The sequence below is a fragment of the Odocoileus virginianus genome, chromosome 29 (assembly GCF_023699985.2).
Source record: "Odocoileus virginianus isolate 20LAN1187 ecotype Illinois chromosome 29, Ovbor_1.2, whole genome shotgun sequence".
NCBI classification, from domain to species: Eukaryota; Metazoa; Chordata; class Mammalia; order Artiodactyla; family Cervidae; genus Odocoileus; species Odocoileus virginianus.
In genome coordinates, this window is record NC_069702.1 from 14,839,534 (window position 1) to 14,866,659 (window position 27,126).

General features: G+C 41.6%; 1 protein-coding gene across 1 annotated transcript; it reads left to right on the forward strand.

Annotated features, from left to right (window-relative positions):
* The first annotated feature begins 285 nt into the window (after positions 1-285).
* SLC10A6 (solute carrier family 10 member 6) lies at positions 286-26,790 on the forward strand. The gene is made up of 8 exons (XM_070458183.1): positions 286-375; positions 598-1,042; positions 12,587-12,705; positions 14,277-14,365; positions 17,475-17,650; positions 23,322-23,479; positions 24,748-24,955; positions 25,200-26,790. The coding sequence occupies exons 2-8, from the start codon at positions 666-668 to the stop codon at positions 25,207-25,209; spliced, it is 1,137 nt and encodes a 378-aa protein (XP_070314284.1). The 5' UTR covers positions 286-375; positions 598-665; the 3' UTR covers positions 25,210-26,790.
* Positions 26,791-27,126: the final 336 nt, after the last annotated feature.

Here is a 27,126-nt window from a genome sequence, read left to right on the forward strand (position 1 = left end):
GATCCTTATTCCCTCCTGACATTTCTTTAACTGGCCTTCTTTTGTTTTAATTTCTTCAACAGAAAGGGAAAGTGTTAGTCACTCAGTTGTGCCCGCCTCTTTGTGACTCCATGGACTGTAGCCCGCCAGGCTCCTCTGTGCTCCTCATAGAATTCTCTAGGCTGAAGTGTTTTGCTCATGCTATGAAGTGTGGCTTTGGCTTAGCTGCCTTTGTTTTTTTCTTTCCCCCCAGAGTTAGCCTTTCTCTCTGCAAAACATTGCATCCTGGCTCTTGGAAATCCCTCCTGAATCTGGAGAAATTATGTCTTGCCAACCAGCCTCCTTTCCTGGGATCCACCGTGACTGCTGATGGCGCACCAGTTGCTCCACTTGACAGTAAGTTTGCCTGTCTCGTTTCACTTAAATGTTCACCGGTGAGTATCAGTAGATGTGGAGAGCCTTCCTTACCACAGTTTATTATGTTTCTTGGCCATGATAATTACTTTTATAATACCACTTGTGAATAAATTGACCAAATTAGGGTGAATCACCTGGCTGGCCCTTGGTTCCTGGAATGATCCTCCTCGTGTGACTTGGTGGCATTATTACAAAATACAGCAGGATAGACCTGCCCAGCCATCAGAGCAGGACGTTCATTTGTGATGCTGCCTTAAGGAGATAAGGAGATGAGAGCAAATTGTTCCAGCGGCTCGGCCTGCCCGGCCAACAGTTCGGCGGAGGAGCTGCCAGAGGGCCTGAAGGCGTACGGGAACCTGGAAGTGGTGTTCACGGTGGTGTCGGCCCTGATGATCGGCCTACTGATGTTCTCCTTGGGATGCTCTGTGGAGGTCCAGAAGCTCTGGGGGCACATCAGGAGACCCTGGGGCATCGCTGTGGGACTGCTCTGCCAGTTTGGGCTCATGCCTCTTATCGCCTACCTCCTGATCATCAGCTTCTCTCTGAAGCCCCTCCAAGCTATGGCTGTCCTCATCATGGGGTGTTGCCCAGGGGGAACCGTCTCAAACATTTTCACCTTCTGGGTGGATGGAGATATGGATCTCAGGTAAGTTACATGAGGGAAGCTCAGCTGTCTTCCTCTGCCTGGGGTGGGTGTGGGAGGCTTACACGTTTGTGTTAAAAACTCTGCCAGTCTAGATAGAATTTCTAGTGGGAAACATTTTACAGAGACTTGTTCAGTCCCAGAAGGACTTTCATTTTCTGGCGCACCACACAGCATGTGTGGGATCTTAGTTCCCAGACCTGAGATCGAACCCACACCCCCTGCAGTGGAAGTGGGGAGTCTAAGCCCCTAAATCACCAGGGAAGTCCCCAGTGGAAGTGGGGAGTCTAAGCCCCTAAGTCACCAGGGAAGTCCCCAGGAGTTTCCTTTTTGAACTTAAAATTAACTTTGCTGTGACTGTCCTCTGTTTTACTGGCAGCTGTTACTCTTTTCTGAGTAAAGGGGTTGGGTTCATACACAGTAGTGAAGTCACGGCTCCTCCTCACCCAGTGGCCCTTCCTGGGCGTGAACTCATTCTCACCCACGCCGAGGCTTTAACAACAGTCCTAATTTCACAATAGGATCAGAATCCCAGGAAGCTAAGGCTAGTTGGTTGCTATTGTAGTGGTGGTGATGGTGGTGTCCGCACAAGCAGAATGAGGGCCTTGTGACCCTAATGAGCACCTTCTTTATGAGATGAGTATTTTGGGGGACTGGATAAGGGCGCTTCAGGGGTATCCTGTTTTAAGAGACCTATTGAGTTGACTTGGGGAGTAACACAAAGACTCTTATGACAAAAACTTTTTTGTGGCTTTGCAGATGCTTAGCATTCACTACTAGAATCTCATTCCTTTCATTTAGGCCAATGATCTGGTTCCCAGTTACAGTGTAGTTGAATACCCCTGGGAGACATTAAGCTTTATCATTTAAAATTTACATTTTAATGAAAATGAATTAATCACATATATTTTGGAGTACTTTTTTTGATGAGGGAAAAAAAAGGGCATTTGAGGAAAGAATGGAGTCACAATTATAAAAATGAAAGGGCTACAAAGCAGTGCTCTTTCTAGAATCTTTGCTTACTTATGAACAAGCTGTTTCACCTTTTGCCCCAGGAAAGACCTACTTATAAATTTAAATCTTTGTTCGATATGTATGCCATTTAGTTGAAATTTATTGTGCAATGAATGAATGAATCAGAGGTGCTGGCTTTGCTGGGAGTTGACGTTAGTGAGTCAGCTGCAGGTATGGGTTTCCAGTTTCCTGCATGTGCTCAATGTTTAGCATATGGAACTTATTTCACCTATAAATTTTAATGGGTTCATGCCGAGCAGACCAATAATTAATTTTCATATGGTTATGTTTTTAGTTGCCCACTTATCAAAGATTTAAAATGAGTCACTTGCCTCGCTCATTTAAACCCTCCCCCCTCAATGTGCACTGCTAATTCAAATTCAATAAAGCTGACCATTAACATAATAATTGAGAAATGATAAATATTCTTTACACAAAGCCTATATAGCAGTGATAAATTCCAGGGACTGAAAGTTTTTGGAAAGAAAAAGGAAATGTATTTATTAAGTACCCTGAACAGGCATGGGATTGATGCTTTCATGGATGCGCTTTCTCTTCTTTCTTGACCCTCAAAATAACCTTGTAAATGACCGTTTACAATTCTGAATTTTATAGCTGAGAAAATTGTGTCTCAGATTGGTTAAGTAGATTGCCAAATGCTACAAATTGAATATGGCAAAATTCAGATTTAAAGTCACAGCTGGTTCTCATCAGACTGCAATGTGGGCACCTTCTTCCATGCTATTTGTTAGCACAACTAGATCTTCTGAGTGTGAGCATACCTCTTTAAAAAATTTTTTTTTATTGAAGTATAGTTCCTCTGTGATGCTGTGTTCGAGTCTGCTCTACAGCAAAGTGAATCAGCTCTGTGTTTACCTCAGTCGCCACTTTTCTGAATTTCCTTCCCATTTGGGTCGCTTAGAGCACTCTAGGTCGCTTAGAGCACTCTAGGTCACTTAGAGCACTCTAGGTCACTTAGAGCCTTGACTCGCGTTCCTGTTGTCTACAGTTCGTCCTCATCAGTTATCTGTTTTATACATAGTAAGTAGTGAATATCAGTCCCAATCTCCCATCCGTCCTAAGCCCCCTTCTTTCCAGCTTGGTATCCGTACACCTCTGTGTCTCTCTGTCTGCTTTGCAGATAAGTTCACCTGTACTCCTTTGCTACATTCCACATATATGTGTTGATACACAGGATTTGTTTTTTCTCTTTCCGACTTACTTCACCCTGTGTGACTGTCTCTAGGTCCATCCATCTCTCTGCAAATGGCACCCTTTTGTTCCTTTTTGTGGCCGAGTAGTATTCCATAGTATATATGTACCACATCTTCTTTATCCATTCCTCTGTTGATGGACATTTAGGTAGGCGCATACGTCTTTAAACAGTGTTCTTAAATACCTCTGGGAAAGAGAACATTTACCTTCATCTCTTATTAGCTGACATTGTAATAAAAGCGCCAATAATAGGAAGTCTGTTAAAGGTAAAGCTCATTTTACTTTGCTTAATTAGCTTTTAACTTTGGTCAAATTATTTAACCTATAAGCCTCATTTGTAAAATGGGGTTAAAATTACCTATTCCCCATGAGACTGTATTTTAAGGAGGAATTATATATGCAGGGTGCCAGGCACATAGTAGGTACACAGTAAATATTAGCTACTTTCCCCTTTTTCTTATAAAATTTTGATTTCAAAGCTCACAAACAAAACAAAACAAAAATCAAGTAAAAAAATTTAAATTCCAAGAAATGAAATTTTTAAATGGGGACTAAATATTAGATTTTCAAAAGCTTATAGATACAAGAGTAACAAATCTTAATTTTCTGTAAAAATTGTATATTGGAAACTCAGTATTATTGACTGAAACAGTATCCAAGTTCATTGCTTTTCTTACTTGATTACCAACAAAAATAACTTTTAGGCAAAACCCAGTAGACAATCATTGATAGGAATTCTGCTTTTCATACTGGATGAAATCCAAGAGCATTTAGTTCAGCATCTGGTAGCTCAGATGGTAAAGACTCCACCTGCAATGAAGGAGACCCAGGTTTGATCCCTTGGTTGGGAAGATCCCTTGAAGAGCATGGCTACCCACTCCAGTCTTCTTGTCTGGAGAATTCCGTGGACAGAGGAGCCTGGTGGGCTGCAGTCTGTGAGGTTGCAAAGAGTCAGACACGACTGAGCGAGTAACAGTTTCACTTTCACTTCATTTTATAAATGAAATTTAGATTTAGTGCTCTGGAGATGACCCCAGCTGTGTTTCACATGTCTTAACTCTCTGCTTCATTCAGTCTACTTGTGGTTCTCCATGTGGTCACTCCAAACAAGGTGTTTTAGAATCAACATGTCTGAACTAGTTTCTGTATTCTGAGTGTCTGTTGCTGACCCAGGCCTCCTCCCAATCGCTTGGGCTCATCATCTTGGCAGTCCCCTGTGACTCCGTCCATCCTTCTCTTCCTCCGTTCAGTCCTGTGGCTTGGCTTCCTATCTCTCCACTGTCATCACCTCTGTTTAGGCCCCACAGTTCCTTTCTTGGCCAGTTGCAGCATCTTCATGATGTACTCTCTGCCTTCCATCTCTCCATCATGGTTTTGTGGTAAGTGGTTAAGGTAGGCTCTAAGATTTGACTGCGTGTCTTTATATCCTGATTTGGGACCTCTTTTTTTGTAACTAGAAATCATAGTAGTTCCTTTGTGGTATTGTGAGGAGAAAAGGAATTATATACATATAAAGTCTTTTCGACACCTGCTAAGTTGAATAGAACCTAATTCAAGTCTAATGGACTTCTGTAGGTTTATTTCCCATTAACCCCTTAAGCACAGATGGCCTGTAGTAAGAATGGACTACTAACTGTTATTGAAACATATCCCACACTTTAAAACTTTTTTTAAAATTTATTTGTTTAGCTGTGCCTGGTCCTTTTGTAGCATGTGGGATCTTTAGTTGAAGCATGTGGGATCCATTTCTCCAGTTCAGTTCAATTCAGTCGCTCAGTCATGTCCAACTCTTTGTGACCCCATGAACCACAGCACGCCAGGCCTCCCTGTCCATCACCAACTCCCGGAGTCCACCCAAACCCAGGTCCGTTGAGTTGGTGATGCCGTCCAACCATCTCATCCTCTGTCATCCCCTTCTCCACCTGCCCTCAATCTTTCCCAGCATCAGGGTCTTTTCAAATGAGTCAGCTCTTCGCATCAGGTAGCCGAAGTATTGGAGTCGTCAACATCAGTCCTTCCAATGAACACCCAGGACTGATCTCCTTTAGGATGGACTGGTTGGATCTCCTTGTAGTCCAAGCGACTCTCAAGAGTCTTCTTTAACACCACAGTTCAAAAGCATCAATTCTTTGGCGCTCAGCTTTCTTTATAGTCCAACTCTCACATCCATACGTGACCACTGGAAAAACCATAGCCTTGACTAGATGGACTTTTGTTGGTAAAGTAATGTCTCTGCTTTTTAATATGCTGTCTAGGTTGGTCGTAGCTTTCCTTCCAGTTCTCCAACCCGGGATTGAATCTGGGCCCTCTACGTTGGGAGCTTCAAGTCCTAGTCACTTACTAACTGGGTCATCTTCGCAGGTCATGTAAATTCTGTATGCTTTAATTTCATCAGGGAAGTGAAGTGAAGTTTCTCAGTCGTGTCTGACTCTTTGTGATCCCATGGACTATAGCCTGCCAGGCTCATCTGTCCATGGAATTCTTCAGGCAAGAATACTGGAATGGGTTGCCATTTCCTTCTCCAGGGGATCTTCCCGACCCAGGGATCGAACCTGGGTCTCTCGCATTGTGGACAGACGCTTTACTGTCTGAGCCACCAGGGAAGCCCACTCCTAAAATAGGGAAAAACATGAGCTACCTCACTGGTTGTTGCAAGGATTGAATGAGGTAATATACACACACACACACATGTATATGTATATATACATAAAGTTATTATTATTATTATCATATAGGTTAGGCAAAAGAGCACTGTGTCAGAGGTCTGTGTTTTAGTTCTTGCTCAAGGAGTTGTGTGTCTTTGAGCAATTTGCCTTTCTGGACTGTTTCCTCATTTGTAAAAGCAACGGGTTAGACTCTCTGAGGTCCCTTTTTCTTTTCTTTTCATTGTAGTTTATTACAGGATATTGAATATAGTTCCCTGTTCTATACAGTAGGACCCTGTTGATCCATTCTGTATGTAATAGTTTGCATCTGCTAATCCCGAACTTCCAATCCATCCCTTCCCTGCCTACCTCCCCCTTGGCAACCACAGGTCTGTTCTCTATGTCTGTGAGTCGGCTTCTGTTTCATAGGTAAGTTCATTTGTGTCATATGAGGTCCTTTTATTCATTGTGGTAAATATAGATAACATAGCGGTTACCGTTTTAACATTTTTCAGTGTACAGGCAGTGGCATTAAGCACATTCAGGATACTGCAGGATCTGTTCCTCAACCAGGGACTGAATCTGGCCCCTGGCATCAATAGCCTGGGATTCTAACCACTAGGCCACCTGGGAACTCAAGTTTGATAACTTTTGATGTATGAAGTCTGTTCTTCCCTGAGGACATGTTTTTGTCATCAGCAGCAAAGAAAGAATTCTGGGCACTCATGGTGCTAGAGCCTGAGAGAGTCAGTGGCCAATTTTGACTTTAAAGAAGCTCTTGATCCTTCAGCAGAGACCCTGAAAATAGGACTTCAGATTCTTCAGGTTTGCTTAACAGGGCCTGGTGGAGAACTGAAGAGAAGAGAGACAGAACTGAGACTGAATTCACGTGACCTCGTGTTAAGTTTCTGTCTGTAATGCTACATAATTACTATTTTTTCCCTAATGAAAATAATACCCACACACAGAGTTGTTTTATAGATGAAAAGAGGACAATGTATGTAATGAAGTCTGCTACTTAACACATGGTGCTCAATAAATGCTGATTACTGTTCTTGAGAAGCAGCAGACAGGAGTAATGTGTATATTTGGGGATGAAAAACCTATCTCTAGGGCCAAGTCTATTGATCTGATCTTATAGTGTATTCCATGTCCTTCTGGCTAGATAGATAATTTTATAAGTGGTTTTTTTCTTTGTTTCAGTGGGAAAGCAAATGTATTCTTTCATACTTTTGAGTGTCAGCATTCCAGAGTTTATTGGTTTCAAGCTAAAAACCATTGAATAATTTAAACCCATTGTAAAATAGTATACCCATGGACACTACACTTTAGTATAGTGCACATATATGTAATTTCCATGTTTTAAAGGAGGTTCAGGGTTTACCTGTTTGTCCAGACTTGTTGAATCTGTCTCATTATTCTCTACAATAGTTTGTGGACTGTGAGGCCATTCTGCTTAGTGCAAGCGGAATCTTGTTATACGGAAGTCAGATTTTGCCAACAATTTTCCTCAGTGAATAGCCAAGAGACCCAGTTGGCCACATCCTCTGTTTATGCTGCATTGGAATTTCATGGCAGTAAAACAAAAGGTGTGACTATCCATCACACTCATAAACATTCACTGTGTGCTTTTCCAAGCTTTGTTGGCGTTTGTAATTGTTGGCAGAGCACCAGGGTCATGGATCGCTATCCATCCTTGACCATTACTGTGCATGTGATGGGCATGAGTTGTGTAAAGGGTGGAAATTGTCACCTGTGTAATCAAGGGTATAGAATGAGTCTGATAGAATCTCGCGGTTTGCTTCCCACTGTCATGAATCCTACCTTTCTGGTCCGTGCATCATGCTTAGTCTCTTCAGCTATGCCTGACTCTTTGCGACCCCATGGACTGTAGCCCCATCCGTGGTCCGTGGGATTCTCCAGGCAAAAGTACTGGAGTGGGTTGCCATTCCCTTCTCCAGGGGATCTTCGCAACTCAGGGATAGAACCTGTGTCTTCTGCCTTACAGACAGATTCTTTACCTACTGCACCACCTGGGAAACCCACCTTTCTGGGGTTTGATCCAAAGTCATACTGGAGGCAAATGCTGTGCTAGTCCTCCAGAGGTTCAAGATCAAAGTGATATAGTATCGACTTCCTTTCAGCACGTGGTGGTATGAAGAGCCAGAAATGTAGCACTGTCATAGACTAGGAATTAGGAAGTGCCCCAGACATACTCTTCATGGACACAAAGATTTGAAAGCTGTGGCAAATTGCTTTTCTTCCTTAATTTGCTCTTTAGTTAGGAAGAAGACTTTGCCCAACTCAACATTTGTTGTTGTTGTTTTAATTTTATTAATTTATTTAGGCTGTGCTGGGTCTTCATTGCTGCGAAGGTTTTTTTCTAGTTGTGGCAAGTGGGGCTACTCTCTAATTGCAGGGCATAGGCTTCTCACTGTGGCGGCTTCTTGTGGCGAACGGGCCCTAGTGCAAAGATCCTGAGTGCTGCAAATGAGGCCTGGCACAGCCAAGTAAATAAAAGAAAACAACTGATCAGTTTCATACCTTATACAATATAAAATATAAATTTTAGATGAGCTGAAAATTTAAATGTAGAATATAAACCTATGAAAAAGTAAAAAGTGGGGGTAATATTTGAAAAACCTCAGGAGAAGGGGAGATCTCTAATAAAACAGGGAACACTGAAGCCAGGGGGAAAAACTGGACAGATTTGACTACCTCTGTGTTCGTTATTTATTGTGGCAAAAGTCATAAGCATAGTTAAAATATAAGCTTGGAAAAATGTTTGTATCACATTTGATGATATGAAACCAACCCTGAATATTCATTGGAAAGACTGATGCTGAAGCTGAAGCTCCAGTACTTTGGCCACCTGATGCGAAGAGCAGACTCATTGGAAAAGACCCTGATGCTGGGAAAGATTGTGGGCAGGAGGAGAAGGGGACGACAGAGGATGAGACAGTTGGATGGCATCACTGACTCCATGGACATGAATCTGGGCAAACTCAGGGAAATAGTGCAGGACCAGGAAGCCTGATGTACTGCAGTCCATGGGGTCGCAAAGAGTCGAACATGGCTTAGCGACTGAACAACAACAACCCTACTTTTAAAATAGCTCCTGCAAGTTGAGAAAAGAAAAATCAGACAAGCAAGGCTCTTGTGAGGGGGTTTCCAAGAGGCTAATAAACATCGGAAAGCACAATCTCGTAGAGAATCAGATGTATAAAAAAAGAAGAGTGAGGTAAAAGGAAACGATCACCTCCAGTGTAGGGAAGATTGTGAAATATAATAAAATTTTTTGAAAGTAATCTGGAAGTACCTATTAAAATGAAAAAAAGGCTTTTGACATAGTGATTCAACTTTGGAGAATCTATTCTACAGACGGAAAAGAATTGTTCAAGTGAAATATGTGTAAGAGTGCTTATTATAACATTGTTTATAACAGAAGAAAACTCAAAGCAACTTTTCATTATTAATGGAGTAATTGAGGAAATTTTGGCATGTTTATGTTGCAGTTCTTTTGGAAAAAAAATGAGTTTCTTATATCTGTTGTCCTGAAAATGACTGTTGTATTAAGTGGAAAAGAATGCAAAAGCAAGCAAGCTACAGAGTAAGTTGTATTGTGTGATTGCTCTAAAAAGAAAAAAGAATAAACCTCTATTCAGTGAACAAGCAACCATGAAATAGGAATGTTTAAATGAAAACAGACAGGAGAAGGATGATATATACAAATACTTGTGAATTACCTAAGTCTAGTTTTCTGAAAGGGTCATCAGTCAGCTAAATATTTGACGGTGCATCTTTGGGTTAGATTCCCAGATGGGGGATTGTTGAATCAAAGTGTAAACACATGTGTAATTTTGCTTGCTGCTGTTATTCAGTCGCTAAGTTGTATCCGACTCTTTGCAACCCTATGAACTACAGCACGCCCGGCTTCTCTGTCCTTCACTATCTCCCGGAGTTTGCTCAAACTCATGTCCATTGAGTTGGTGATGCCATCCAACCCTCTCATCCTCTGTCCCCTTCTCCTCTTGCCCTCAATCTTTCCCAGCATCAGGGTCTTTCCCAATAAGTCAGCTCTTTGCAGGTGGCCAAAAACAGGTGGCCAAAGTTTTGCTAGATGTTGTCAAACTCCTTCCAGATTTTGTGCCATTTTGCATTTTTACTGGCAATGATTTGAGAGTATAGGAGTATTATTTTCGCCATGCCACATGGCATGTGGGATCTTAGTTCCCTGACCAGAGCTTGAACCAGGCACCCTGCATTAGAAGCATGGCGTCATAACCACTGGACCATCAGGGAAGTTCCCAGAGGAGTATTTTTAATATCACTGAAGTATAATGATTGCTGCTTTTCTGGGAGTATAAGCATTCTTCTGATTGTTGTTGTTCAGTCACCCAGTCGTGTCCAACTCTTTGCGACCCCATGAACTGCAGCACGCCAGGCCTGCCTGTCCCTCACCATCTTCTGGAGTTTGTTCATGTCCATTGCATCGGTGATGTCATCCAGCCATCTCATCCTCTGATTCTCTCTTCTCCTTCTGCCTTCAGTCTTTCTCAGCATCAGGGTCTTTTCCAATGGAGTTTGCAGCAGGTGACCAAAGTATTGGAGCTTCAGCATCCTTCCGATGAGTATTCAGGGTTCATTTCCTTTAAGATTGACTGGTTTGATCTCCTTGCTGTCCAAGGAACTCTCAAGAGTCTTCTCCAGCACCACAGTTCGAAAGCATCAATTCTTCAGCACTATTCCTTCTTTACCATCCGGCTCTCACAACTGTTCTTTTGATAGAAAATGTCAAAGTCATCACAGGCAGATTATTTTATAGGCAGGGTACTTAATTAAATGGAAACATTGGTGATTCATAGTATGGGGAAGAATGATGGTTGACTTGCTGGCCTGATCTAGTTCTGAGGACCCTTGCTGCTCTCTGCAGCTTACCTTAGCCATGCAAAGGGTCTCCTCCCCCTCTCCTTGGTGGGGTGGGAGGTAGTAAGCCTCAGTCTCTCAGCCATCTGCACCACAGACACAGGTTGGGCATATATACTCCATGCAAGGCAGGTTGCTCTGAGAACCTATATAGTGAATATTAAAACATTCTCTGACTCTCAAGGGCTAGCATTAAAGTGAACAAACTCTTGCTTTACCCCTGGTTTGTGTTGTATGCTGTTTTCTGTGCCTCAATTAAGCAGTAGAGCAGCAGTATTCGTGTCTATAGACAGTTTGTATGTTTGTAAACAGATTGTGTAGTTTTTCTAGCAATTTTAAAGATGAAGTATTTTGTTGACCTGAAGGATATCTCATTTCCAGTTACCTTGCATCCATGCCAAGTCGCGTCAGTCGTGTCCAACTCTTTGCAATGCTGTGGAATGTAACCCGTCAGGTTCCTCTGTCCATGGGATTCTCCAGGCAAGAACACTGGAGTGGGTTGCCATGCCCTCCTCCAGGGGATCTTCCCCACCCAGGAATCAAACCCGTGTCTCTTATGACTCCTGCATCGGCAGGCAGTTTCTTTTACCATAGATGCCACCTGGGAGGCCCTTCCATTTATCTTATTTCCCCTAACTTTGAGCTTCCCAAGTGGCGCTAGTGGTAAGGAACCCGCCTGCCAATGCAGGAGATGTAAGAGACGTGGGTTCGATCCCTGAGTTGGGAAGATCCCCTGGAGGAGGGCATGGCAACCCACTCCAGTATTCTTGTCTGGAGAATCCCATGGTCAGAGGAGCCTGGCAGGCTACAGTCCATGCGGTCACAAAGGGTCGGATGTGACTTAGCACAGACACCTCTAATTTTACTGATTCATTTTCTTGTTGATTTTATCACCCAGATAGGGACAAAATCCTATAGACAGAAACAGTAAGCCAGTGAGAAGACTGTTGGTCAGAGGGAATAAGCAATCTCGATTATAGCCTGGCATCCTTTGGTTCAGTCCCTGTTTTTTTGAAACATTATAAGACTTCAGGACCCAGATAAGATTTCTTGGCTCCCTCTCTGAATTGATATAAAAGTGGGAAAATTTTGATGTCTTAAACCATAGATTAGAAAGTAGATTCCTGGTTGTCAGGGATGGAAGAAGAAAGGAATGGGGAGGGACTGCTAATGGGGGGAGCTTCTTTTGGAGGTGATGAAAATATTCTGGAAATAGAATAGCATAGTCACATTTACTAAAGATACTTTTTCTTTTTTTTTATTGGCTATGTTGGGTCTTAGTTACGGTAGATGGGATCTATAGTTGTGACACATGGGAATTAGTTCCTTGTCCAGGGATCAAACGTGGGGCCTGTGCATTGGGAGCTCAGTCTTAGCTGGTATACCACCAGGGGATTCCCCACTAAAGATACTTTAAAATGAAATCTTATTGTCTATGGGTTATGTATCAATAAAGAAGAACTGTATAAGGAAAAATATGAATCCTTACAGTGACTATCAGAACATTTAGGACAAGAAAATGTTCATAAAATATGAATTAATTGATAGATGATAAGAACTGCCGGAAATCTTTCTCTAGACCACAAATCCAGCCATCATTTGTTGAATAATAAGACAGGAGGGAGTTTCAAGTAAATTACCTTATGTCATGTGTAAGAAGTTGTGCCCCAGAAGTTGTTTTGGTTAAGGATTAAATTCTTTATTTAAAAAACCTCCCTTGTAAGCATGACTTTAATTTTACTTTCAGCATCAGTATGACAACCTGTTCCACAGTGGCTGCCCTGGGAATGATGCCACTCTGCCTTTATCTCTACACCTTGCCCTGGAATCTCGAACAGAATCTCACCATTCCATATCAGAACATCGGTCTGTATTCGGCTTGTGACATGAAATAGTAATAGTGATGGTAATAATAACAGCTGTTTTTTAGTATGTGTCTGCTTTATACAGAGGATTCTACATATATCTATTTTAATTCTCCACATAACCCAACAGTATAGATTCTATTACCAGTTCCATTTCTTGTATTTTCAGAAATAGGTGAAGTCACTTGACCAAGGTTGTGCACCTGGTAAGTGCAGAACTTGATTTCTGACTCTGGAATCTGACTGCAAAGTCCGAGTTCTTAACGCCTACAAGTGTTCAGTTTTGAAAATGAAGTCAGAAAACTCACTTATTAAAAACAAACAAACTCTCCTTATATAACTCACTAGAAAGTAGCTGGACCCCTTGTGACCCACAGGTTGACTGCATCTCAGTGACTCTTATGAGACCTTGGTCCCCCCAGTTTCATCTGTCACATTGCCCGTGAGCCTTGACTGCTTCACTGATCAACACAAATGATTCTTACCAACTGTTAAAGCATATCTACACATCACAACCACACCCATATCTCCTTCATCATCTCCTTAAACTCTGTCCTTTTTTAAGAGAGCTCTGTGATCTTACTCAGCTTGGAGGAAAAACTTGGTGGGATGATATGTCTATCCTGGTTTGATCAGCGTCTTTGAAGCATTGATAGAAACTGTGGTTCTTGAACTCCAAAGTGTCAGTCTGGAGTTCCAAGTTATCACTTGGAGGGCTTACAACCCATGGCCCATAATTCAAAACTGTGAACAGAGCCACATCCTGATAACAGCTGAAGCCCATTGAATTTGTAAAATTTGACTGAAATCTTAATTTAGAAATCATAATTTTATGTGCAACTTCTTCATATTACTAAGAGTTTAATATATTCTGTTTTGACAATATATAATAAGAGGCACTTGTATACAATTTAAGCCCCAAATATTATAAGCAACTTATATGACTTTGGCTAGTATTTCAAGTGAGCAGATTTGGAACATGGCACTGGAAAATGTCAGTGTATGGCTCCTGTTGGGCAAGTAGACCTCTGCTGTGCTGAGCTTGCCTTCAGTGTCTTCATTTACTTGTGCTCACTAAACGATGTATTGATGTGTTTCTCTACCTGCCTATGGGTTACCTGGTTACAAGTGAAACCTTGAGAACTTGCTTTGGTTTCTAAAACAGATGGTCTGTTTGTTTTGCAATAGGGATTCTTTGCAAAGCAAATCACTCATTGGCTTCAAATAGAGAAATAATAGCTGGTGGTGGCCCCATACATAGCAACCAAAGAATTTCAAAGACACAAAAGGGTCCATCTATTTTCTAACCTTTACTTTTTCAATTATCTCTAAAATTCCATATGATTGTTGAAGGATTCTGAGAGAAATATGTGATGGCATTCAGTGCTACCATTTACCCTTCAAAGACTGTCTTTCAAAGATTAAAAACATTTTTTGGAGGTGGGATGCAGAAATAAAATGTTGCTTTAATTAAAGCTTTTATCTACATGAAATAGACATAAATTGTTGAGGACTGGGAGGTAAGGATAGAGAAAGGATACCTACTGTCTGACAGATGTTTCTTCTCTTCAGGAATCACCCTTGTGTGCCTGATCATTCCTGTGGCCTTTGGTATCTATGTGAATTATCGGTGGCCAAAACAATCCAAAATTATTCTTAAGGTAAGGAATTCCATGGGACATTTCAGACACTGAGATGTGCCAAGCAGATGTAGGCAGTGACCAGAACAGCCCAGTAGAATAGAGTCCACACCCAGCAAGTTTCTTTACATGCCCTGCATTTTTGTATCCAATTGCCCGATTTCCTCCAGTCTAAGGCTTGCCTTATCACTTCCGTGGGCCGCTACATTGAGGCTTATGACATCCTGCAAAGCGTGGAACTCACGTTTCAGGGGCAGAAAAGCTTAGGTCTGCGTGAGGACAGAGAGTGCCCGTTCTCTCACAAGGCTTCACATGGTGCTGTCCGGTGAAGGCTGGTCAAGGCTGCATGAAATGGGGCCCAGTGTTTAGGATGTGGCTGCTTTCCTGGAAGAGCAGGGAGCAGCGCTGTCTTTCAGAAGTATTCCTGGGGGAGCCTTTAAAGATGGAGTTTGTACGTACTCCAGCAAGAAGCAAGGACTTCTGACCACACAAATCGCTGTCAAAATGAAATCATCCAGAATGTGTTGAGGCATGATGGGAACTGGGACTTCTTACCTCCTCTTGACTTTCCAGCGTTGTCTTTTTTTGTTTTTTTAATTGAAGTATAGTTGATTTACAACGTTGTGTTAATTTCTAGTGTACCACAGAATGACTCAGTTTTACATACACACACACACATATATATGTATTCATTTTTATATTCTTTTTCATTATGGGTTATTCCAGGACATTAAATATAGTTCCTCAGGGCTGTCTTTAGTTTATTGGAGAAACAAGCACATGTCCTCGTTAAATGGCTTTTAAAAATTATCTGGCTTGAAAGAAGGCATTCTCAACAATGGTGTCCATCTCCTAGGATCCCAAGTGTGTATTGTTTTAGAAGATATATGCTTTTCCCCTTTCAATGTGTGCTGCTTTCATGAAGATTTAAAAAAGTGTTTTAGTTATATTTTGTATTTATAAAGAAACATTTGGAGCTAACTGGAATTTCAGCACATAAAATCTCAGTTCCTTTTAGTTTGAGGATTATACCTTGGTTCAGCTTAAGCTCTGGGGGTTTTGCTGTAGCTGGCAGAACATGCCATTCCATTCGCCTGCATGGATGCTGCTTCTCCACCTTGGCGTGAGACTGAACCACTCCCACCCTTCCTCCAGTGGGGTGGAGAATGAGAGAAGAGAGGCTGAGAGGCAGACAGATGAGTCAGGCACAGGGAACTGGGGGAAGGATTAAATGGTATGCGTGTGGATTGCACATGGTGACTTTACTGTTGTTTCAGTAGGAGGAAATTTCCAGGGTGGCAGTGGGTGGTTATAATTTTGTTTACAAAACAACAGGGAAGAGTATGATCACAGGAACCTCTTGCTTTTTATTTATTTCTGGCTATGTCGGTTCTTAGTTGCGACACATGGGTTGCTCTCTAGTTGTGGCACACAGGCTCCGCAGTTGCTCCGTGGAATGTAGGATCTTAGTTCCCTGACCAGGGTGTCAAACCTGTGTCCCCTGCATTGGAAGGCAGATTCTTAACCAGTGGACCAGCAGAGAAGTTCCAGGAACCTCTTACTTTTCAAGTACTCTATTTTGAATTACTTCCTTAAAAGAGTACCTAACAAAAAAAATAATGATTTTGGCGTTTCCAAATCCTCTACTAGTTCATCAGTGTCATTGGAGAAATATTTTCTATATGTTTGTAAAGAGCAAATTCAAAACCCTTTGGCTATTCCATAGGAGTTGTGGCAGAAAATATTTAATACTGTGCATAATTATATTTTAGAGTATCTTCATTAAAATTAGGATACTTTAATCATTATTTTAGGATGTCTTCCTTCTTTGTTCCTAGCCCTCTTTTCATTGTAGATCTGATTCATTTTCTTTTTTTAAATTTTAAAATAATTTATTTTTTAATTAATTTATTTTTTAATTGAAGGATAATTGCTTTATAGAATTGTGTTGGTTTCTGCCAGACATCAACATAGATCTGATTCATTTTCTGAACAAGTTGCTTTTGGTAAAGTTTAAACTCTGAGATCCCTCTCTTGGTAGAAAGTTCAGAGGCCTTTGTATATTGCAGCATCTTCAGTTAGGCGGAGGCCCAGTGTTTCCCTGATTTTGACCCCAGGACACACCTAAGGTACACTGGGTTGTTTTTATTTTGTTTTGGTTCTCCACACCCTGAATCATTTAAAATCAAGGTTGATGCTGTCGCTGGGTGCAGTTTGCTGTGTACACGATGTGAGTGGGAACTTGCCAAGATCCTGATTTTCCGCCAATATTTTGGGTCTCGCTTCCTTTCTTGGAAAAAAATTTTGTTGAATTTTTATTTCTGTTGAACAACAAAAGTATGAGAGTATTCATTTGGGAGAGGACAGAGATATCTGTCAGTACCTCTCATATTACATTAGCTCAGGTAGTCTAATGAAGCATCGGTAAATTTCATTTGGTGGAGAGAATCGCAGGAATCAATGCTGTAAGAAGTCTCAGGCAGTTGAGGGTGGTGGGAAAACAGTGGTGGATGGTCAGGCAGGGCAGATCTCAGACAACAGATTCCAGGGTGGGGTCCGAGAGGTTGTGTGCAGAGGAATTCAGCTGTGTTCAACTCTTTGTGACCCTATGGACTGTAGCCTGCCAGGCTCATCTGTCCATGGAATTCTTCAGGCAAGAATACTGGAGTGGGTTACCATTTCCTCCTCCAGGGGATCTTCCCAACCCAGGGATTGAACATCTCTCACGTCTCCTGCATTGCAGGCAGATTCTTTACTGCTAGTGCCACCAGGGAAGCCCTGTGTGTAGAGGTATTGGATGCTTATTAACAGATTTTCCCCTTATTTCACAAATTTGTCCTACCCATGAAAAATTTCACCATCCAATTCTTCTGGCAAAATCCTCCACTTGAAAGGAAAAAGGTACCGATCATAAAATAAGACTTAGGTTTGTGTTGAGCTTCATTGAATTCTAGCTCCTCAGCTAAGTCACTTGACCACATTGGATCTCTGTAAAATGACATAGGATTTGGTGGTTCTCTAAGTCCTCTCTTTGTTCCTTTCTTCTAGGTTTCAAGGCTTTTAGAGCAGTGACGGACTTTGCAAAAAGGCCGTGATGTTCACGCATACCTCTTTCATTGATTTGTCTTAGATCGGGGCCATTGCTGGCGGACTCCTCTTCTTGGTCATCGCAGTGGCTGGTATGGTGCTGATGAAAGGATCTTGGAATTCAGACATCATTCTTCTGATGATCAGTTTCATCTTTCCTTTGATTGGCCATGTCATAGGCTTTCTCCTGGCACTGCTTACCCACCAATCTTGGCAGAGGTACAGTTAAATTATCCATAAACTTTTAAAGAGGACAAATTAAACACACTGCTGTTGGCAGACTTTGCTGCCTGTCTGTGTCTGGAAGCACATAGAGTTTTGCCTTATAAAGTGGGTGGAACAGGACAACTCATCATAAAGAGAGTGGAAAGTTCATAGTAATTCTTCACATAAATGAAAAAGTGAAAGTGAAAGTCGCTCAGCTGTGTCCAACTCTGCGACCCCATGGACTATACAGTCCATGTAATTCTCCAGGCCAGAATACTGGAGTGGGTAGCCTTTCTCTTCTCCAGGGGATCATCCCAACCCAGGGATCATTCATTAATGGTGTCAATATCCCAATCCTAATTTCACAAATTACAACTTCCCATCAATTTGGCCTTGGTTTCAAACCACTTGTTGCAATCTGGACACACTTCTCTTCTTAGTCTAATAGTTTAAGAGGATGGGTGAGATGGTTTCACTAAATATAGAGATCATTCTAGAGGATGAGCAAGGATTCAAAGACTAAGCATTTATCTATTGTTTGTGCCAAATTTTTAAAAAGTGCTAATTGTAAAGGGCAACAGGAGATAGGACAAATTCGAGAAATACAATAGAAATTTATCTTAAATATTATCATTACAATGTGGGGTATATAATACATAAATACTGTTGTTTTTGTTCATTCACTAAGTCCTGTCTGATTCTTTGCAACCTAATGGACTGCACCATGTCAGGCTTCCCTGTCCTCCACTATCTCACAGAGTTTGCTCAAACTCATGTGCCATTGAATCAGTGATGCCGTCTAACCATCTCATCCTCTGTCATCTCCTCCTCCTGCCCTCAACCTTTCTCAGCATCAGGGTCTTTTCAAATCAATCAGCTCTTCGCATTGGGTGGCCAGAGTATTGGAACTTCAGCATCAGTTCAGTTCAGTTCAGCCACTCAGTCTTGTCCGACTCTTTGTGACCCCATGAACCACAGCACGCCAGGCCTCCCTGTCCGTCACCAATTCCTGGAGTTCACCCAAACCCATGTCCATTGAGTCGGTGATACCATCCAACCATCTCACCTCTGTCATCCCCTTCTCCTCCTGCCCTCAATCTTTCCCAGCATCAGGGTCTTTTCAAATGAATCAGTTCTTCACATCAGGTGGCCAAAGTATTGGAGTTTCAGCTTCAGCATCAGTCCTTCTAATGAATATTTAGGACTGATCTCCTTTAGGATGGACTGGTTGGATCTCCTTACAGTCCAAGGGATTCTCAAGAGTCTTTAACACCACAGTTCAAAAGCATCAATTCTTTGGCACTCAGCTTTCTTTATAGTCCAACTCTCACATCCATACATGACTACTGGAAAAACCATAGCCTTGACTAGATGGACCTTTGTTGACAAAGTAATGTCTCTGCTTTTCAATATGCTGTCTAGGTTGGTCATAACTTTCCTTCCAAGGAGTAAGCGTCTTTTAATTTCATGGCTGTAATCACCATCTACGGTGATTTTGGAGCCCAAAAAAATAAAGTCTGCCACTGTTTCCACTGTTTCCCCATCTATTTGCCATGAAGTGATGGGACCAGATGCCATGATCTTAGTTTTCTGAATGTTGAGTTTTAAGCCAACTTTTTCACTCTCCTCTTTCACTTTCATCAAGAGGCTTTTTAGTTCCTTTTCACTTTCTGCCATAAGGGTGGTGTCATCTGCATATCTGAGGTTATTGATATTTCTCCTGGCAATCTTGATTCCAGCTTGTGCTTCCTCCAGCCCAGCATTTCTCATGATGTACTCTGCATATAAGTTAAATAAGCAGGGTGACAGTATACAGCCTTGACGTACTCCTTTTCCTATTTGGAACCAGTCTGATGTTCCATGTCCAGTTCTAACTGTTGCTTCTTGACCTGCATACAGGTTTCTCAGGAGGCAGGTCAGGTGGTCTGGTATTCCCATCTCTTTCAGAATTTTCCACAGATTATTGTGATCCACACAGTCAAAGGCTTTGGCATAGTCAATAAAGCAGACATAGATGTTTTTCTGGAACTCTCTTGCTTTTTAGATGATCCCGCAGATGTTGGCAATTTGATCTCTGGTTCCTCTGCCTTTTCTAAAACCAGCTTGAACATCTGGAAGTTCATGGTTCACGTATTGCTGAAGCCTGACTTGGAGAATTTTGAGCATTACTTTACTAGCGTGTAAGATGAGTGCAATTGTGAGGTAGTTTGAGCATTCTTTGGCACTGCCTTTCTTTGGGATTGGAATGGAAACTGACCTTTTCCAGTCCTGTGGTCACTGCTGAGTTCTCCAAATTTGCTGACATTTTGAGTGCAGCACTTTTCACAGCATCATCTTTCAGGATTTGAAATAGTTCAACTGGAATTCCATCACCTCCACTAGCTTTGTTCATAGTGATGCTTCGTAAGGCCCACTTGACTTCACATTCCAGGATGTCTGGCTCTAGGTGAGTGATCACACCATCGTGATTTTCTGGGTCATGAAGATCTTTTTGTACAGTTTTTCTGTGTATTCTTGCCACCTCTTCTTATATCTTCTGCTTCTGTTAGGTCCCTACCATTTCTGTCCTTTATTGAGCCCATCTTTGCATGAAATATTCCCTTGGTATCTCTAATTTTCTTGAAGGGATCTCTAGTCTTTCCCATTCTATTGTTTTCCTCTATTTCTTTGCATTGATCCCTGAGGAAGGCTTTCTTATCTCTCCTTGTTATTCTTTGGAAGTTAGCACAGCACAAACATTGTCAGTTTGAGAAGAAATCCACTGTGATATGTAGATCTCCTCATTTAAGTTTAAATTCTAAGGTTTCTTCTTTTGATCCTTGGTACAATTTTATCCAAGAAACAGAATAGACACATATATGTATTTAAAAACATGAAGCGGGAGATTTTTAATCAGCTTTACATTTTTGTCTACTTGGGAAATATTCAGGATGGTACCAAATACTTGGTGAGGCTCTGCCAAGTGTCCCTCATTTACTTCTTACTGCAAGTCTAAGAGGTAGATACTCTTGGTTACCCATTCTACAGATGAGCAAACCCTTTGGAGAAGTAACGTGACCAAGTTCATAGAACCAGAATGTGGTGGAGTTAAGATTTGGTCTTCCCTGGTGGCTCAGAGGTTAAAGCGTCTGCCTCCAATGCGGAAGACCTGGGTTTGATCCCTGGGTCGGGAAGATCCCCTGGAGAAGGAAATGGCTACCCACTCCAGTATTCTTGTCTGGAGAATCGCATGGATGGAGGAGCCTGGTAGGCTGAGTCAGACACGACTGAGCAACTTCACTTTCACTTTTTTTACAATGTCAGTACAGCCCTATCTGCAGGGGGCTGGTTCCAGGATCCCCTGAAGATAGCAGACTCCAAGGATGTTCAACTTCCTTATATAAAATGACGTAGTATTTGTGTTTAGTGTATGCACATCTTCCATAGGTCTTCCCAGGTGGCTCAATGATAAGGAATCCGCCTGCAGTACAGGACATGCGGGTCCAATTCCTGGCTCAGAAATATCCCCTGGAGGAGGGCATGGCAACCCCTCCAGTGTTTTGGCCTGGGAAATCCCATGGACAGAGGAGCCTGGCGGGTTACAGTCCATGAGACTGCAAAAGACTTGGACACAACTTAGTGACTGAGCATGCATGCACATCTTCCATATACTTAAATTGTCTCTAGATTACTTATAGTACCTAATACAATGTAAATGATATATAAATAGTTGCCTGCAAGGCAAGTTCAAGTTTTGCTTTAGAAACCTTGCAGAATTTTTCTTTTCCAAAATATTTTTGATCTGAGGTGGGTTGAATCCATGGGCTGACTGTCCTGAGGAACACAGACTGTTGAGGATTTGAAATATAATTGAGTCGGGAGAGGAGGATTCCTATGGCAGAGTGTAGTCAACAGTCTTGTTTTTTTCCACACCTGATGGCTTGAGAAATATCAGGACTGAGATACTGCATTTGCTTTGTGAATGGTCCAGGTGTGAGGTACAGCTGTTAGCTTAATCATGTTAAGTTATGGACAAGGTCTCTGAAAGAAGTGAGAGTAATCTGCAGAAAGCAAAACAAGGAACAGGATAATTAGAAATAAAATCAGAGCCACCGAATTTGCCCTGTACTAGTGATAATATGTTTACTCCCACTTTACACACCCTTGTTACCTTCACATCTCAGTCCAGGTTGCATAGCGTGCTAAGTTGCTTCCATCATGTTCGATTCTTTGCAACCCTATGGACCACAGCCCACCAGGCTCCTCTGTCCATGGGATTCTCCAGACAAGAATACTGGAGTGGGTTGCCATGCCCTTCTTCAGGGGATCTTCCCAACCCAGGGATCGAACCCTTGTCTCTAAGTCTCCTGAATTGGTAGGCAGGTTCTTTACTAGCGCCACCTGGGAAGCCAGTTTGTGTAGAAGAGCTGCCTTATCAAATGCCTCTATCCTCTCTCCTGCCATCTGTGAAAACCTCGAGACGCCCTCTGGAAATTGGAAAAGATGAAACTGCCTAACCCAGTCTCCAAGGTCCTGCCTAGGTTTTCCTTTTTCTCCCTCCTGCTCTTTCTTCCTTCTTCCCTTCCTCTCTTCCTTTGAAAACAAATAAAACAGAGAAAAGTAGACAAAACATATTACTAAACCCTTTCGCCAAAGACTTCATTGCAGACATTTTGTTTTCACATAGGATTTTTATGTTTCTTTTTTTAAAAAATAATTTTATTTATTTGGGTCTTCGTTGCCGTGAGGGCTACCCTGTCGTTGCCGTGCACAGGCTTCTCAGTGCAGTGGCTTCTCCTGTTGTGGAGCACGGGCTCTAGGGCGTGTGCGATTCAGCAGTTGTGACTAGAGCCCAGGTTCAGTAGTCATGACTCACAGGCTTGGTTGTCCTGCAGCATGTGGGATCTTCCTGACCCAGGGATCGAACCCACGTCTCCTGCACTGGCAGGCAGATTCTTCATCACTGAGCCACTAGGGAAACCCTGTTTATTTTCAAGTGTCATTTAGTTCGTTATTTAGTTGCTAAGTTGTGTCCAACTTTTTGCAACCTGGTAGGCTGTAGCCCACCAGGCTCCTCTGTCCACAGGACAAGGCTAGAATTCTCCCAGCAAGAATACTGGAGCGGGTTGCCATTTCCTTCTCCAAGGGCTCTCCCCCTCCCAGGGATGGAAGCTGAGTCTCCTGCATTGGCAGGCAGATTCTTTAGTTTACACTGTTTTGTCTCTGACTCAATTTTCCATTCTCACCTCCTCCAGTCCTTCACTTCCCACAGGCTGGCTTAGAGCATAAGCAATGCTTACTGACCAGGCCACACTCATACCTGTCCCCAGACAAGCATTTTCCCACATTAAATGCCTCTTTCACTCTTTCCATCCTTTATCCCACCCTTCCTCTGTGAAGCCTTCTCTAAAAGTGGCATAAATGCCACTTTCCTGAATTTCTCCCCCACATCCCTGACCCGTGATCATATTTGGTCATGTGTTGTTCCTGTGTATCTTGTCTTTTCACCCAGATTCCCAGGGGAAGGTTGTTAGAGCCCTATTCAAGAGGTGCTTCTTAAGAGACCGCTACAGATAGGTCCTCAGCAAATAATCGTTGAAGCAGTTTTAGTAGTCTCAGGTCATGGCTTGCACTTAATACTAAACATAAGAGAAGATTTTTGTATAGTCCTTATTGCTGGTGCATAACATTTTTGTCTTGGTAGGTGCAGGACAATTTCCTTAGAAACCGGGACTCAGAATGTTCAGATGTGCTTCACCATGCTGCAGTTATCCTTCACTGCCGAGCAACTGGTCCAGATTCTTAACTTCACATTGGCCTATGGACTTTTCCAGGTGCTGGATGGGTTTCTCATGGTGGCTGGTACGTAAAGCCCCCAGTGAGTAGGCTTGACTGAAAATTGTTCACCCAGTTCACAAACTCCTTTTTCAACATGAATCTACATGGACTGCCCTTGTGATAACATTTTTAGCATGACATTTCTAGGGAACATAAAATGTATAAACAAGATCCTGTGCCACAAGTGGAAGTTTCACAGAAAAATATAAAAAAAAACAACTGTGAAAGTGAGCTTATAAACCAATATGCTTTGCAAAAAACAATGCACTCTCAGAACTGTCCATGAGCAATTATTTAATCTCAAAAATGACATTTGCTATGTTTTATTAAGAAATATTCCAAATGTTATTTCACAGTACTTCTGTGACTAGGAATTGTGCTGAATGGCTGTGAAATATAATGCATACACATATATTTAAAAACATACATATATATGTCCTTGGTTCCCTGATGGCTCAGATGGTAAAGAATCTGCCTGCAATGTGGGAAACCTGGATTTGATCTCTGGGTTGAGAAGATCCCCTGGAGGAAGGCATGGCAACCCACTCCAATATTCTTGCCTGGAGAATCCATGGACAGAGGAGCCTGGTGGGCTACAGTCCAGAGGTCACAAAGAGTTGGACATGATTGAGCAACTACGCACAGCGCAGCACATGTGTACTTACCTATCCCTATCATTATGCAGGTTCACAGAAATTAAATTTAAAATATATAGATTGATAGATTAGTCTTAGCCATTGTGAATTTTTTTATTGTTGTCACAGAACAGATTCGACTAAGACTCAAAGATTACTGATATAACTGATTATATACTGATTACTGATCGAACAATCAGTATAAGGAACACCAGGGTTTAATTTTCCCACAAGATATATTCTAGGAGAGTAAAACCCTGGTCTTAGATCCAAATTTTAATACCTTCTCATGGTGAGACTGTTTTTGAAGGAATATGCTTGGTTCATTCCCAGTCACAGAAGTACCAGGGGGGCACCTGATCCATAGTAAGCAATCCGCAGGAGTTGCTGACTAACTGAATGAATGACTGGATAAATGGATGAGTTGTCAGCAATCTGATGAGCGTCTCAATCACAGAAGGTTCATTCCAGACAGAAATAGCCATCCTGATACACTGAATTATTTTGTTCTAGTTTTCTCTTCTTCTTTATTTCCCCATGTGTTTATACATACGTGATCCAAAGCAAACAACCCCCCAAAGTTTTGACCAATGTACAATGTTATCAAATTATATTCTTTGCCAAAGTGATTTTTAACTGGTGTGTTTTAACATTTAGCATATAAGATGTATAAGAGGAGATTGAAGAACAAACATGGAAACAAGAAGCCAGGCTGTCAAGCCCGTCATAGGAAGAAATCCACTTCTCCCAAAGAGGCCATTGCTTTCTTGGAGGTGAATGAAGAAGCCACGCTGAGTCCTGGGCCCTCAGGACCCAAGGATCTCCACGGGGCTCCCACGCCAACTGATGACATCTCACGTGCCAAGTAGGGGCTTGTTGGCTTGACTACTCCTTGCCTTCCTAAGCGGCCAGTAGAGACAGCACAGAGCTGATGAGTGAATCTTGTTGGTAGGGAATGTTTGAGTGTGTGATGTTAACATATTTATGTGTGGATTGTTTGGAGTTGTCATAGGATCCCCTTGGAGAATATGTTCTCCTATTTCTGGTTCTTCCTTTGCGGGTTTACACATGTTTACTAGTTGCTATGTGTGTTCTTGTCTTCCGTACAGTGAAGCGTGATCCCCATCATTACATGAAGTCGTCAAGCTGTGAATTTTAATCTCACAAGAGTTAGGACTCTGGGTAGAGGAGATGTCACCTCACACTGCAGGGCAAGGACAGTCTGGACCCACTTGATTTCTTGACTTTGGGCAAGTGCTTTGGGGTAGTGGGGAGAAAGCATACAACTCTCATAAAAATGGGTCTTTTCTCAAATGAAGATTGGTCTTTAAGGGCTTGAAAATCTTCTTAGATTTATAGATGTAATACAGGGGATTACATTACATTCCCTAGAGGGAATCTAATGAACCCTTGAAGGTAATATTTTTACTCCCTAGAAACAGGCACATTTATTCTTCTCATATGTAGATTTGTTATATAATTTAAAAAGTGCATTCCATGTATACTGTTTCATAAATCACTAAATGATTAATCACTGACTCAATGGACACGAGTTTGAGCAAACTCCAGGAGATGGTGACGAACAGGGGAGCCTGGGGTGCTGCAGTCCATGGGATTGCAAAGAGTTGGACTTGACTTAGCGACTGAACAACAAAAACCAACAACATATTACAGAGCATCTTTACATGTCAGTCTGTGTTGACCTACCTCATTCTTCGCAACAGTGGCTTCATAGAAGTATTCCAGTGTATGGAAGGACTGTAATTCACTTCACCATTTCTTATTCAAGGACATTTAGATAGCTTCCAACTTCTTGGTATTACAGTGCTGTTACAAACACCTGTGCCTCCATGCCAGTGTTTCTGTAGGATCATTCTCTAGACTTGAATTGCCAGGCTGATTGCACATTAAAATGCTGGGCAGAGAGCTCTCTGGCAATGTTGTACAGCAGTGCCTGAGAGTGTCTGGCTTCCCACAGCCACATTCATCTTAAGAATGATCGTTCTGCTTTGTGAAAATCTCATTTAAAATTGCATTGTTAAAATTGAGTGAAGCAGAGTATTTTTCATGAGTGCGTGTTCATGTCCTTTGCCCGCTTTTCTATTGTATTTTTTCCTTTTTGATTGATACATTTTAACACATGCTGGACAGTGACTCTTTGCTCTATGTTTTGTCAATATTTTACCTCTCTCGTCTCTTAGTTTTGTATAATGTCTTTTGCTGTATGTAACTTTCACATATTCAACTTTATTAGTCTTTCAAAATTGTTTTTTGATGTTAATATCTATCAAATGTTAGAATATTTATATCTTTGTGTGGATCATGAATTGTAAAAGGATCCCTTTTTCGTGAATGCATGTGGACTCTTTTCAAGGAGTTCTTTTTGGGGTCAACATATTTACTAGCTGCCGTGTATACTGTCTGGCAGTAGATAAAACCCATCCTTCTCCTCTAACATTATTTATTTCCTGTATTTTCCATTACTTTGATTGACTAAATATGTACATATTTATTTTGAATTTATTTTTTCTATGCTATGTTAAAAATCTAATTAATTGTCCTAACATCATATACTGTATCAGTCATCTTTACTGATATGAAATGCCACTTGTATCATGTAACTTTCTATTACTGTGTTTTCTTGGGCTCTGTTTGGTTCCATTTTTAAATTATTTGTAAATTGTAAAATGTGTAAAAGCATATTGTCTGAGATTTAGTGCTTTACAATTTTATTTTGTAACTATACCCAGGGACTTATAGGTTATATATATAATGTCAATGGTTATTATGGTATTTTCCCAATTAAGGACATCTTCATGGTAGTACAGAGACATATTAGGTATCACAAGTATATTTATATGGAAAGGAAGTACACACATGTGTGACATGATTGTTAATTCTCAACTGCTGCAGTTAATATAGTAGAATTGGATGTTCAGAGATCCTCAGTTCCAAAATGAGCATTACCATGAGTTTGAAAGGATCCACAAGAAAGGGATTAAATCATTTGTCTACATAGGCACCTAACAGAAAATG